This window comes from Oncorhynchus kisutch, linkage group LG3 (assembly GCF_002021735.2).
Source record: "Oncorhynchus kisutch isolate 150728-3 linkage group LG3, Okis_V2, whole genome shotgun sequence".
Classification (NCBI taxonomy): domain Eukaryota; kingdom Metazoa; phylum Chordata; class Actinopteri; order Salmoniformes; family Salmonidae; genus Oncorhynchus; species Oncorhynchus kisutch.
This window is the reverse complement of record NC_034176.2, coordinates 5,212,668-5,227,976: the sequence shown is the minus strand read 5'-3', so window position 1 is coordinate 5,227,976 and position 15,309 is coordinate 5,212,668. Positions and strand designations below refer to the sequence as shown.

Below are 15,309 nucleotides of genomic sequence, written 5' to 3'. Positions count from 1 at the left end.
GAGGTGGGGGCCACAACAAGATGGTGGGAGGTGGGGACCACAACAAGATGATGGGGGCCACAACAAGATGGTGGGAGGTGGGGGCCACAACAAGATGGTGGGAGGTGGGGACCACAACAAGATGGTGGGAGGTGGGGCCACAACAAGATGATGGGGGTCCACAACAAGATGGTGGGAGCCACAAATTGGGGAGGTGGGGACCACAACAAGATGGTGGGAGTTTTGGCCACAACAAGATGGTGGGAGGTGGGGACCACAACAAGATGATGGGAGGTGGGGCCACAACAAGATGTGGTGGCCACAACAAGATGGTGGGAGGTGGGGCCACAACAAGATGGTGGGAGGTGGGGGCCACAACAAGATGGTGGGGTGCCACAACAAGATGGTGGGAGGTGGGGACCACAACAAGATGGTGGGAGGTGGGGCCACAACAAGATGGTGGGTCCACAACAAGATGGTGGGAGGTGGGGACCACAACAAGATGGTGGGAGGTGGGGACCACAACAAGATGGTGGGGGTGGGGCCACAACAAGATGGTGGGAACCACAACAAGATGGTGGGAGGTGGGGGCCACAACAAGATGGTGGGAGGTGGGGCCACAACAAGATGGTGGGAGGTGGGGACCACAACAAGATGGTGGGAGGTGGGGACCACAACAAGATGGTGGGAGGTGGGGACCACAACAAGATGGTGGGGACCACAACAATGGTGGGAGGTGGGGACCACAACAAGATGGTGGGAGGTGGGGACACAACAAGATGGTGGGAGGTGGGGGCCACAACAAGATGGTGGGGACCACAACAAGATGGTGGGAGGTGGGGACCACAACAAGATGGTGGGAGGTGGGGGCCACAACAAGATGGTGGGAGGTGGGGGCCACAACAAGATGGTGGGAGGTGGGACCACAACAAGATGGGGGGACCACAACAAGATGTGGGAGGTGGGGACCACAACAAGATGGTGGGAGGTGGGGACCACAACAAGATGGTGGGAGGTGTGGGGGCCACAACAAGATGGTGGGAGGTGGGGCCCACAACAAGATGGTGGGAGGTGGGGACCACAACAAGATGGTGGGAGGTGGGGACCACAACAAGATGGTGGGGAGGTGGGGCCACAACAAGATGATGGGGACCACAACAAGATGGTGGGAGGTGGGGGCCACAACAAGATGGTGGGAGGTGGGACCCACAACAATGATGTGGGGCCACAACAAGATGGTGGGAGGTGGGGCCACAACAAGATGGTGGGAGGTGGGGCCACAACAAGATGGTGGGAGGTGGGGGCCACAACAAGATTGGTGGTGGCCACAACAAGATGGTGGGAGGTGGGGACCACAACAAGATGGTGGGAGGTGGGGACCACAACAAGATGGTGGGAGGTGGGGACCACAACAAGATGGTGGGAGGTGGGGACCACAACAAGATGGTGGGAGGTGGGGACCACAACAAGATGGTGGGGAGGTGGGGCCACAACAAGATGGTGGGAGGTGGGGACCACAACAAGATGGTGGGAGGTGGGGACCACAACAAGATGGTGGGGAGGTGGGGGCCACAACAAGATGATGGGGACCACAACAAGATGGTGGGAGGTGGGGCCACAACAAGATGGTGGGAGGTGGGACCACAACAAGATGATTGGGGCCACACAAGATGGTGGGAGGTGGGGGCCACAACAAGATGGTGGGAGGTGGGGCCACAACAAGATGGTGGGAGGTGGGGGCCACAACAAGATGGTGGGGACCACAACAAGATGGTGGGAGGTGGGGACCACAACAATGATGGGAGGTGGGGACCACAACAAGATGATGGGAGGTGGGGACCACAACAAGATGGTGGGAGGTGGGGACCAACAAGATGGTGGGGAGGTGGGGGCCACAACAAGTGGTGGGAGGTGGGGACCACAACAAGATGGTGGGAGGTGGACCCACAACAAGATGGTGGGAGGTGGGGGCCACAACAAGATGGAGGTGGACCACAACAAGATGATGGGGGCCACAACAAGATGGTGGGAGGTGGGGGCCACAACAAGATGGTGAGGTGGGGACCACAACAAGATGGTGGGAGGTGGGGCCACAACAAGATGATGGGACCACAACAAGATGGTGGGGGCCACAACAAGATGGTGGGAGGTGGGGGCCACAACAAGATGGTGGGAGGTGGGGCCACAACAAGATGATGGGGGCCCACAACAAGATGGTGGGAGGTGGGGACCACAACAAGATGGTGGGAGGTGGGGACCACAACAAGATGGTGGGAGGTGGGGACCACAACAAGATGGTGGGAGGTGGGGAGCCACAACAAGATGGTGGGAGGTGGGACCACAACAAGATGGTGGGAGGTGGGACCACAACAAGATGGTGGGAGGTGGGGGCCACAACAAGATGATGGCGACCACAACAAGTGGATGGGGGCCACAACAGATGGTGGGAGGTGGGGCCACAACAAGATGGTGGGAGGTGGGGACCACAACAAGATGATGGGGGCCACAACAAGATGGTGGGAGGTGGGGGCCACAACAAGATGGTGGGAGGTGGGGACCACAACAAGATGATTGGGGCCACAACAAGATGGTGGGAGGTGGGGGCCACAACAAGATGGTGGGAGGTGGGGCCACAACAAGATGGTGGGAGGTGGGGGCCACAACAAGACAAATGGTGGGGACCACAACAAGATGGTGGTGGCCACAACAAGATGGTGGGAGGTGGGGGCCACAACAAGATGGTGGGGACCACAACAAGATGGTGGGAGGTGGGGACCACAACAAGATGGTGGGAGGTGGGGACCACAACAAGATGGTGGGAGGTGGGGACCACAACAAGATGGTGGGAGGTGGGACCCAACAAGATGGTGGGGAGGTGGGAGCCACAACAAGATGGTGGGGAGGTGGGGACCACAACAAGATGTGGGAGGTGGGGACCACAACAAGATGGTGGGAGGTGGGGCCACAACAAGATGATGGGGACCACAACAAGATGATGGGGCCACAACAAGATGGTGGGAGGTGGGGGCCACAACAAGATGGTGGGAGGTGGGGACCACAACAAGATGATGGGGCCACAACAAGATGGTGGGAGGTGGGGGCCACAACAAGATGGTGGGAGGTGGGGACCACAACAAGATGGAGGGGAGGTGGGGACAACAAGATGATGGGGTCCACAACAAGATGATGGGAGCCACAACAAGATGGTGGGAGGTGGGGACCACAACAAGATGGTGGGAGGTGGGGACCACAACAAGATGGTGGGAGGTGGGGACCACACAAGAAGATGATGGGAGGGGGGAGTGGGGCCACAACAAGATGATGGGGGCCACAACAAGATGGTGGGAGGGTGGGGCCACAACAAGATGGTGGGAGGTGGGGACCACAACAAGATGTGGGGGCCACAACAAGATGGTGGGAGGTGGGGCCACAACAAGATGGTGGGAGGTAGGGGACCACAACAAGATGGTGGGTCCACAACAAGATGGTGGGAGGTGGGGGCCCAAACAAGATGGTGGGAGGTGGGGACCACAACAAGATGGTGGGGGGTGTGGGCCACAACAAGATGGTGGGGAACCACAACAAGATGGTGGGAGGTGGGCCACAACAAGATGGTGGGAGGTGGGGGCCACAACAAGATGGTGGGAGGTGGGACCACAACAAGATGGTGGGAGGTGGGGACCACAACAAGATGGTGGGAGGTGGGGGCCACAACAAGATGGATGGTGGGGGCCACAACAAGATGGTGGGAGGTGGGGACACAACAAGATGGTGGGAGGTGGGGCCACAACAAGATGATGTGGGGGAGGTGGGGCCACAACAAGATGGTGGGAGGTGGGGACCACAACAGATGGTGGGGACCACAACAAGATGGTGGGAGGTGGGGACCACAACAAGATGGTGGGAGGTGGGGACCACAACAAGATGGTGGGAGGTGGGGACCACAACAAGATGGTGGGAGGGGGGACCACAACAAGATGGTGGGAGGTGGGGACCACAACAAGATGTGGGGAGGTGGGGCCACAACAAGATGATGGGGACCACAACAAGATGGTGGGAGGTGGGGGCCACAACAAGATGGTGGGAGGTGGGACCCACAACAAGATGATTGGGGCCACAACAAGATGGTGGGAGGTGGGGCCACAACAAGATGGTGGGAGTGGGGGCCACAACAAGATGTGGGGACCACAACAAGATGGTGGGAGGTGGGGACCACAACAAGATGGTGGGAGGTGGGGACCACAACAAGATGGTGGGAGGGGGGACCACAACAAGATGGTGGGAGGTGGGGGACCAACAAGATGGTGGGAGGTGGGGCCACAACAAGATGGTGGGAGGTGGGACCACAACAAGATGGGGGAGGTGGGACCACAACAAGATGGTGGGAGGTGGGGGCCACAACAAGATGATGGGGACCACAACAAGATGATGGGGGCCACAACAAGATGGTGGGAGGTGGGGGCCACAACAAGATGGTGGAGGTGGGGACCACAACAAGATGGTGGGAGGNTGGGGGCCACAACAAGATGGTGGGAGGTGGGGCCACAACAAGATGGTGGGAGGTGGGGACCACAACAAGATGGTGGGAGGTGGGGGCCACAACAAGATGATGGGGACCACAACAAGATGTAGGGGGGCCACAACAAGATGGTGGGAGGGGGGCCACAACAAGATGGTGGGAGGTGGGGGACCACAACAAGATGATGGGGGCCACAACAAGATGGTGGGAGGTGGGGACCACAACAAGATGGTGGGAGGTGGGGACCACAACAAGATGGTGGGAGGTGGGGGCCACAACAAGATGGTGGGAGGGGGGGACACAACAGATGGTGGGAGGTGGGGCGGGGGACCACAACAAGATGGTGGGAGGTGGGGACCACAACAAGATGGTGGGAGGTGGGGGCCACAACAAGATGATGGGGGCCACAACAAGATGATGGGGGGCCACAACAAGATGGTGGGAGGTGGGGACCACAACAAGATGGTGGGAGGTGGGGACCACAACAAGATGGGAGGTGGGGCCACAACAAGATGGTGGGAGGTGGGGGCCACAACAAGATGGGGGAGGTGGGGACCACAACAAGATGAGTGGGGCCACAACAAGATGGTGGGAGGTGGGGGCCACAACAAGATGGTGGGGGTGGGGGCCACAACAAGATGGTGGGAGGTGGGGCCACAACAAGATGGTGGGGGCCACAACAAGATGGTGGTGGGGCCACAACAAGATGGTGGGAGGTGGGGGCCACAACAGAGAGGTGGGGACCACAACAAGATGGTGGGGGTGGGGACCACAACAAGATGGTGGGAGGTGGGGACCACAACAAGATGGTGGGAGGTGGGGACCACAACAAGATGGTGGGAGGGGGGGACACAACAAGATGGTGGGAGGTGGGACCACAACAAGATGGTGGGGAGGTGGGGACCACAACAAGATGGTGGGAGGTGGGGACCACAACAAGATGGTGGGGAGGTGGGGGCCACAACAAGATGATGGGGACCACAACAAGATGATGGGGGCCACAACAAGATGGTGGGAGGTGGGGGCCACAACAAGATGGTGTGAGGTGGGGACCACAACAAGAGGATGGGGGCCACACAACAAGATGGTGGGAGGTGGGGGCCACAACAAGATGGTGGGAGGGGGGACCACAACAAGATGGTGGGAGGGGGGGGCCACAACAAGATGATGGGGTCCACAACAAGATGGTGGGGAGCCACAACAAGATGGTGGGAGGTGGGGACCACAACAAGATGGTGGAGAGTGGGGACCACAACAAGATGGTGGGAGGTGGGGCCACAACAAGATGATGGGAGGTGGGGGCCACAACAAGATGATGGGGGCCACAACAAGATGGTGGGAGTGTGGGAACCAACAAGATGGTGGGAGGTGGGGGCCACAAACAAGATGATGGGGGCCACAACAAGATGGTGGGAGGTGGGGACCACAACAAGATGGTGGGAGGTGGGGCCACAACAAGATGGTGGGGGCCACAACAAGATGGTGGGAGGTGGGGGCCACAACAAGATGGTGGGAGGTGGGGACCACAACAAGATGGTGGGGGGTGGGGCCACAACAAGATGGTGGGAACCACAACAAGATGGTGGGAGGTGGGGGCCACAACAAGATGGTGGGAGGTGGGGCCACAACAAGATGGTGGGAGGTGGGGACCACAACAAGATGTGGGAGGTGGGGAACACAACAAGATGTTGGGAGGTGGGGGGCCACAACAAGATGGTGGGGACCACAACAAGATGGTGGGAGGGGGGAACCAACAAGATGGTGGGAGGTGGGAACACAACAAGATGGTTGGGAGGTGGGGGCCACAACAAGATGGTGGGGACCACAACAGATGGTGGGAGGTGGGGAACACAACAAGATGGTGGAAGGGGTGGGGCCACAAAACAAGATGGTGGAGGTTGGAGCCACAACAAGATGGTGAGAGGTGGGGACCACAACAAGATGTGTGGGGACCACAACAAGATGATGGGAGGTGGGGACCACAACAAGATGGTGGGAGGGTGGGGACCACAACAAGATGGTGGGAGGTGGGGACCACAACAAGATGGTGGGGAGGGGGGGCCACAACAAGATGGTGGGAGGTGGGGACCACAACAAGTGGTGGGAGGTGGGGGACCACAACAAGATGGTGGGGAGGTGGGGGGCCACAACAAGATGATGGGGACCACAACAAGATGGTGGGAGGGTGGGGGCCACAACAAGATGGTGGGAGGTGGGACCACAACAAGATGATTGGGGCCACAACAAGATGGTGGGAGGTGGGGGCCACAACAAGATGGTGGGAGGTGGGGGGCCACAACAAGATGGTGGGAGGTGGGGGCCACAACAAGATGGTGGGGACCACAACAAGATGGTGGGAGGTGGGGACCACAACAAGATGATGGGAGGTGGGGACCACAACAAGATGATGGGAGGTGGGGACCACAACAAGATGGTGGGAGGTGGGGACCACAACAAGATGGTGGGAGGTGGGGACCACAACAAGATGGTGGGGAGGTGGGGGCCACAACAAGATGGTGGGAGGTGGGGACCACAACAAGATGGTGGGAGGTGGGGACCACAACAAGATGGTGGGGAGGTGGGGCCACAACAAGATGATGGGGACCACAACAAGATGGTGGGAGGTGGGGGCCACAACAAGATGGTGGGAGGTGGGACCACAACAAGATGATTGGGGCCACAACAAGATGGTGGGAGGTGGGGGGCCACAACAAGATGTGGATGGGGGGGGCCACAACAAGATGGTGGGAGGGTGGGGGCCACAACAAGATGGTGGGGACCACAACAAGATGGTGGGAGGTGGGGACCACAACAAGATGATGGGAGGTGGGGACCACAACAAGATGATGGGAGGTGGGGACCACAACAAGATGGTGGGAGGTGGGGACCACAACAAGATGGTGGGGAGGTAGGAGCCACAACAAGGTGGTGGGAGGTGGGGACCACAACAAGATGGTGGGAGGTGGGGACCACAACAAGATGGTGGGGAGGTGGGGGCCACAACAAGATGATGGCGACCACAACAAGATGATGGGGGCCACAACAAGATGGTGGGAGGTGGGGGCCACAACAAGATGGTGGGAGGTGGGGACCACAACAAGATGGTGGGGAGGTGGGGGCCACAACAAGATGATGGCGACCACAACAAGATGATGGGGGCCACAACAAGATGGTGGGAGGTGGGGGCCACAACAAGATGGTGGGAGGTGGGGACCACAACAAGATGATGGGGGCCACAACAAGATGGTGGGAGGTGGGGACCACAACAAGATGATGGGAGGTGGGGACCACAACAAGATGGTGGGAGGTGTGGACCACAACAAGATGGTGGGGAGGTAGGAGCCACAACAAGGTGGTGGGAGGTGGGGACCACAACAAGATGGTGGGAGGTGGGGACCACAACAAGATGGTGGGGAGGTGGGGGCCACAACAAGATGATGGCGACCACAACAAGTTGATGGGGGCCACAACAAGATGGTGGGAGGTGGGGGCCACAACAAGATGGTGGGAGGTGGGGACCACAACAAGATGATGGGGGCCACAACAAGATGGTGGGAGGTGGGGGCCACAACAAGATGGTGGGAGGTGGGGACCACAACAAGATGATTGGGGCCACAACAAGATGGTGGGAGGTGGGGGCCACAACAAGATGGTGGGAGGTGGGGGCCACAACAAGATGGTGGGAGGTGGGGGCCACAACAAGATGGTGGGGACCACAACAAGATGGTGGTGGCCACAACAAGATGGTGGGAGGTGGGGGCCACAACAAGATGGTGGGGACCACAACAAGATGGTGGGAGGTGGGGACCACAACAAGATGATGGGAGGTGGGGACCACAACAAGATGATGGGAGGTAGGGACCACAACAAGATGGTGGGAGGTGGGGACCACAACAAGATGGTGGGGAGGTAGGAGCCACAACAAGGTGGTGGGAGGTGGGGACCACAACAAGATGGTGGGAGGTGGGGACCACAACAAGATGGTGGGGAGGTGGGGGCCACAACAAGATGATGGCGACCACAACAAGATGATGGGGGCCACAACAAGATGGTGGGAGGTGGGGGCCACAACAAGATGGTGGGAGGTGGGGACCACAACAAGATGATGGGGGCCACAACAAGATGGTGGGAGGTGGGGGCCACAACAAGATGGTGGGAGGTGGGGACCACAACAAGATGGAGGGAGGTGGGGGCCACAACAAGATGATGGGGTCCACAACAAGATGATGGGAGCCACAACAAGATGGTGGGAGGTGGGGACCACAACAAGATGGTGGGAGTTTTGGTCCACAACAAGATGGTGGGAGGTGGGGACCACAACAAGATGATGGGAGGTGGGGGCCACAACAAGATGATGGGGGCCACAACAAGATGGTGGGAGTGGTGGGTGCCACAACAAGATGGTGGGAGGTGGGGGCCACAACAAGATGATGGGGGCCACAACAAGATGGTGGGAGGTGGGGACCACAACAAGATGGTGAGAGGTAGGGGCCACAACAAGATGGTGGGTCCACAACAAGATGGTGGGAGGTGGGGGCCAAAACAAGATGGTGGGAGGTGGGGACCACAACAAGATGGTGGGGGGTGTGGGCCACAACAAGATGGTGGGAACCACAACAAGATGTTGGGAGGTGGGGGCCACAACAAGATGGTGGGAGGTTGGAGCCACAACAAGATGGTGAGAGGTGTGGACCACAACAAGATGGTGGGAGGTGGGGAACACAACAAGATGGTTGGGAGGTGGGGGGCCACAACAAGATGGTGGGGACCACAACAAGATGGTGGGAGGTGGGGAACACAACAAGATGGTGGAAGGTGGGGGCCACAACAAGATGGTGGGAGGTTGGAGCCACAACAAGATGGTGAGAGGTGGGGACCACAACAAGATGGTGGGGACCACAACAAGATGATGGGAGGTGGGGACCACAACAAGATGGTGGGAGGTGGGGACCACAACAAGATGGTGGGGAGGTGGGGGCCACAACAAGATGGTGGGAGGTGGGGACCCACAACAAGATGGTGGGAGGTGGGGACCACAACAAGATGGTGGGGAGGTGGGGGCCACAACAAGATGATGGGGACCACAACAAGATGGTGGGAGGTGGGGGCCACAACAAGATGGTGGGAGGTGGGACCACAACAAGATGATTGGGGCCACAACAAGATGGTGGGAGGTGGGGGCCACAACAAGATGGTGGGAGGTGGGGGCCACAACAAGATGGTGGGGACCACAACAAGATGGCGGGAGGTGGGGACCACAACAAGATGATGGGAGGTGGGGACCACAACAAGATGATGGGAGGTGGGGACCACAACAAGATGGTGGGAGGTGGGGACCACAACAAGATGGTGGGGAGGTAGGAGCCACAACAAGGTGGTGGGAGGTGGGGACCACAACAAGATGGTGGGAGGTGGGGACCACAACAAGATGGTGGGGAGGTGGGGGCCACAACAAGATGATGGCGACCACAACAAGATGATGGGGGCCACAACAAGATGGTGGGAGGTGGGGGCCACAACAAGATGGTGGGAGGTGGGGACCACAACAAGATGGTGGGGAGGTGGGGGCCACAACAAGATGATGGCGACCACAACAAGATGATGGGGGCCACAACAAGATGGTGGGAGGTGGGGGCCACAACAAGATGGTGGGAGGTGGGGACCACAACAAGATGATGGGGGCCACAACAAGATGGTGGGAGGTGGGGACCACAACAAGATGATGGGAGGTGGGGACCACAACAAGATGGTGGGAGGTGGGGACCACAACAAGATGGTGGGGAGGTAGGAGCCACAACAAGGTGGTGGGAGGTGGGGACCACAACAAGATGGTGGGAGGTGGGGACCACAACAAGATGGTGGGGGAGGTGGGGGCCACAACAAGATGATGGCGACCACAACAAGTTGATGGGGGCCACAACAAGATGGTGGGAGGTGGGGGCCACAACAAGATGGTGGGAGGTGGGGACCACAACAAGATGATGGGGGCCACAACAAGATGGTGGGAGGTGGGGGGCCACAACAAGATGGTGGGAGGTGGGGACCACAACAAGATGATTGGGGCCACAACAAGATGGTGGGAGGTGGGGGCCACAACAAGATGGTGGGAGGTGGGGGCCACAACAAGATGGTGGGAGGTGGGGGGCCACAACAAGATGGTGGGGACCACAACAAGATGGTGGTGGCCACAACAAGATGGTGGGAGGTGGGGGCCACAACAAGATGGTGGGGACCACAACAAGATGGTGGGAGGTGGGGACCACAACAAGATGATGGGAGGTGGGGACCACAACAAGATGATGGGAGGTGGGGACCACAACAAGATGGTGGGAGGTGGGGACCACAACAAGATGGTGGGGAGGTAGGAGCCACAACAAGGTGGTGGGAGGTGGGGACCACAACAAGATGGTGGGAGTTGGGGACCACAACAAGATGGTGGGGAGGTGGGGGCCACAACAAGATGATGGCGACCACAACAAGATGATGGGGGCCACAACAAGATGGTGGGAGGTGGGGGCCACAACAAGATGGTGGGAGGTGGGGACCACAACAAGATGATGGGGGCCACAACAAGATGGTGGGAGGTGGGGGCCACAACAAGATGGTGGGAGGTGGGGACCACAACAAGATGATTGGGGCCACAACAAGATGGTGGGAGGTGGGGGCCACAACAAGATGGTGGGAGGTGGGGGCCACAACAAGATGGTGGGAGGTGGGGGCCACAACAAGATGGTGGGGACCACAACAAGATGGTGGTGGCCACAACAAGATGGTGGGAGGTGGGGGCCACAACAAGATGGTGGGAGGTGGGGGCCACAACAAGATGGTGGGAGGTGGGGGCCACAACAAGATGGTGGGGACCACAACAAGATGGTGGTGGCCACAACAAGATGGTGGGAGGTGGGGGCCACAACAAGATGGTGGGAGGTGGGGGCCACAACAAGATGGTGGGAGGTGGGGGCCACAACAAGATGGTGGGGAGGTGGGGGCCACAACAAGATGGTGGGAGGTGGGGGCCCACCATCTTGTTGTGCCTGTCTGTCTGTCTGTCTGTCTTTGTGTGTTTGTGTGTCTACGGTAGTCTGCATGTTCGTGGTGAGCTCATACAACAACCACATCCTTTGAGTTGAGTATGAATTGAGGTTCAAGGTCAGAGAGAGACCAGAACACCTCAGAGCTTTCTACAGGCCAATACCTACACCAGGTCTACATTAGGCAGCATCTCTACAACGGATCCCTCTGAACAACGGGATCATGACACACTTCAGAGTCCTCAGTCTCTGGGTCGGCACTGTTCTCCATTTGTATCTGCACACAGGTAAGAGTGTGAGTGTGTGTGTGTGTGTGTGTGTGTGTGTGTGTGTGTGTGTGTGTGTGTGTGTGTGTGTGTGTGTGTGTGTGTGTGTGTGTGTGTGTGTGTGTGTGTGTGTGTGTGTGTGTGTGATAATGTCGTATGTTCTCCATTCTCTTGGTACTCAGTGTCTGTATGTGCTTTAGAACAATGTTTCCCAACCCACACAGGTACTGGAGAACCAGGGTTGGGGGTACTGGAGGACCAGGGTTGGGGGTACTGGAGGACCAGGGTTGGGGGGTATTGGAGGACCAGGGTTGGTGGTACTGGAGGACCAGGGTTGGGGGTACTGGAGGACCAGGGTTGGGGGTACTGGAGGACCAGGGTTGGGGGTACTGGAGGACCAGGGTTGGGGGTACTGGAGGACCAGGGTTGGGGGTACTGGAGGACCAGGGTTGGGTGTACTGGATGACCAGGGTTGGGCGAACTGGAGGACCAGGGTTGGGGGTACTGGAGGACCAGGGTTGGGGGTATTGGAGGACCAGGGTTGGTGGTATTGGAGGACCAGTGTTGGGGGTCCTGGAAGACCAGGGTTGAGTGTATTGGAGGACCAGGGTTGGGGGGTACTGGAGGACCAGGGTTGGGGGAACTGGAGGACCAGGTTTGGGGGTACTGGAGGACCAGGGTTGGGGGAACTGGAGGACCAGGGTTGGGGGTACTGGAGGACCAGGGTTGAGTGTATTGGAGCACCAGGGCTGGGAAACACTGTTCTATATCTGTCAGTATGTATGTACGATGACCTCATCAACATGCCTCCTGTCTTCACGGATCCACTTCAATGTCCCCCTTCATTTATCTCCTCCAAGGTGATTGCGCAGAGATCATTCATGGAAAGGAAGTGGTGCCTCACTCTTTACCCTTCATGGCTCGACTGGAGGACGGTAAAGGTAGTCTAGTCTGTGGAGGGATCCTCATCCACGAGTCATGGGTCCTAACTGCAGCCCACTGTAAAGTACGGACGGAATGGTTTTCACACAGGTAGGTTGTCACAGTACCAAATGTTTTTTGTTGTTGTGTATATTTGTGTAAATAACTTAACGTAATAAAAATTTTAAAAAATATGACTGCTGAAATGAATCAAATCAAATCAAATCAAATGTATTTATATAGCCCTTCGTACATCAGCTGATATCTCAAAGTGCTGTACAGAAACCCAGCCTAAAACCCCAAACAGCAAGCAATGCAGGTGTAGAAGCACGGTGGCTAGGAAAAACTCCCTAGAAAGGCCAATACCTAGGAAGAAACCTAGAGAGGAACCAGGCTATGTGGGGTGGCCAGTCCTCTTCTGGCTGTGCCGGGTGGAGATTATAACAGAACATGGCCAAGATGTTCAAATGTTCATAAATGACCAGCATGGTCGAATAATAATAAGGCAGAACAGTTGAAACTGGAGCAGCAGCACAGTCAGGTGGAAGTTGAAACTGGAGCAGCAGCATGGCCAGGTGGACTGGGGACAGCAAGGAGTCATCATGTCAGGTAGTCCTGGGGCATGGTCCTAGGGCTCAGGTCAGTTGAAACTGGAACAGCAGCATGGCCAGGTGGACTGGGGACAGCAAGGAGTCATCATGTGAGGTAGTCCTGGGGCATGGTCCTAGGGCTCAGGTCCTCCGAGAGACAGAAAGAAAGAGAGAAGGAGAGAATTAGAGAACGCACACTTAGATTCACACAGGACACCGAATAGGACAGGAGAAGTACTCCAGATATAACAAACTGACCCCAGCCCCCCGACACATAAACTACTGCAGCATAAATACTGGAGGCTGAGACATGAATCAAGTCAATTTCATTGTGCTGAATAGGTCATGTTTTATTTTGTAGTGTTGTTGTATTGCATTGTACCTGACTGTGTAGGGGTGGCAGGGTAGCCTAGTGGTTAGAGCGTTGGACTAGTAACCGGAAGGTTGCAAGTTCAAACCCCCGAGCTGACAAGGTTATTCTGCCCCTGAACAAGGCAGTTAACCCACTGTTCCTAGGCTGTCCTTGAAAATAAGAATTTGATCTTAACTGACTTGCCTAGTTAAATAAATATAAAACATCCAACACATCTCTTAGTCGTTTCAAATAATCTGATTCTGGATGTTGTCTTTTAGAATCAAGAATGTCAATCTGGGTGTCCACTCGGTGAAGAACGAAGCGAAGGCTACCAGACAGCTCGTAGCCGTGAAGAAGCATGTTCCTCATCCCGACTACAATGTTGCAGAGTTACGCCACGACATCATGCTGATAAAGGTCAGGCTAAATACAAAACCATGATTATAACAAACTTAATAAGCAACATTTCTTGTTCAAAATAAGGTGCACCGTGCTACCGCTATTCTGTCAGAGACATTGTAATAAAGAACATGATAACAGCACGATAACCTATTCAATTCTTTCTAAATTCAGGCACTAAAAATACGAACTAGCTTTTTTCCCCCAGATGTTTGTGAAAGCAAAGACACGGTGGAATGCACTTTTTTACATTACAATACAACTTGTTACAGTAATTATTGGGTAATTACTGTATTTCCAACACAATTCCAGGAAGGTAAGGATGTCCTTATGCTTATGTCCCCCGGTTTCCTCCAGCTTAAGAAACCAGTGAAGCTGACCGACACCGTGAAAGTCATGGATCTACCCAAGCCTGCATCTGATGTCCCGGCTGGGACACAGTGCTTTGCGGCCGGATGGGGAGACACGAAGGAGAATGGTGACCAGTCCGATGTCCTGCTGTCTGTCAATGTCACCGTGATCGACAGGAAGAAGTGTAACTCTCCTGATTACTACAACTTCTCCCCTGTCATCACCGGAGGAATGCTGTGTGCTGGTTACGGACAAGATAGAGCTGGCACTTGTCAGGTGTGTGCGTGCGTGTGTGTGTATGTGTGTGTGTGTGTGTGTGTGTGTGTGTGTGTGTGTGTGTGTGTGTGTGTGTGTGTGTGTGTGTGTGTGCATGTGTGTGTGTATATGTATATGTGTGTGTGCATGTGCGTGCGTGTGTGCGCGTGTGTGTTTGCGTGTGTGTGTGTGTATATGTGTGTGTGTATATGTGTGTGTGTGTGTGTGCGTGTGTGTGTTTGCGTGTGTGTGTGTGTGTATATGTGTGTGTGTATATGTGTGTGTGTGTGTATATGTGTGTGTGTATATGTGTGTGTATGTGTGTATGTGTGTGTGCGTGCGTGTGTGTGTATGTGTGTGTGTGTGTGTGTGTGTTTGTTTGTGTGCTTGTGTGTGTGTGTGAGTAATCAACATGCATTGTCTGTGTGTTTTCAGGGAGACTCCGGTGGCCCGTTGGTGTGTAGAGATGCACTAAGGGGAGTGGTGTCGTTTGCTGGAGGATGTGGTCGCGTCAACAAACCTACCATCTACACATTCGTATCTAAATACACTGACTGGATCACTAAAACCATCCAAACCTCTGGCTGATTTTTAAAAAGTCAAACGTCTTCTGTTCATTCTAAAATAAATGCTTATTGACATA

General features: G+C 56.2%; 1 protein-coding gene across 1 annotated transcript; it reads left to right on the top strand.

The window, feature by feature from the left end:
- The first annotated feature begins 11,612 nt into the window (after positions 1-11,612).
- LOC116361193 (granzyme A-like) lies at positions 11,613-15,309 on the top strand. Its single transcript, XM_031815852.1, has 5 exons — positions 11,613-11,816; positions 12,656-12,827; positions 13,940-14,078; positions 14,418-14,687; positions 15,102-15,309. The coding sequence occupies exons 1-5, from the start codon at positions 11,753-11,755 to the stop codon at positions 15,252-15,254; spliced, it is 798 nt and encodes a 265-aa protein (XP_031671712.1). The 5' UTR covers positions 11,613-11,752; the 3' UTR covers positions 15,255-15,309.

Excerpts from the sequence above, each read along its gene's own strand:
- LOC116361193 (XM_031815852.1), top strand. The coding sequence starts at position 11,753 with ATGACACACTTCAGAGTCCTCAGTCTCTGGGTCGGCACTGTTCTCCAT. Across the intron at positions 12,828-13,939 it reads ACGGAATGGTTTTCACACAG|AATCAAGAATGTCAATCTGG; the intron begins GTAGGTTGTCAC and ends GTTGTCTTTTAG. Across the intron at positions 14,688-15,101 it reads ATAGAGCTGGCACTTGTCAG|GGAGACTCCGGTGGCCCGTT; the intron begins GTGTGTGCGTGC and ends GTGTGTTTTCAG.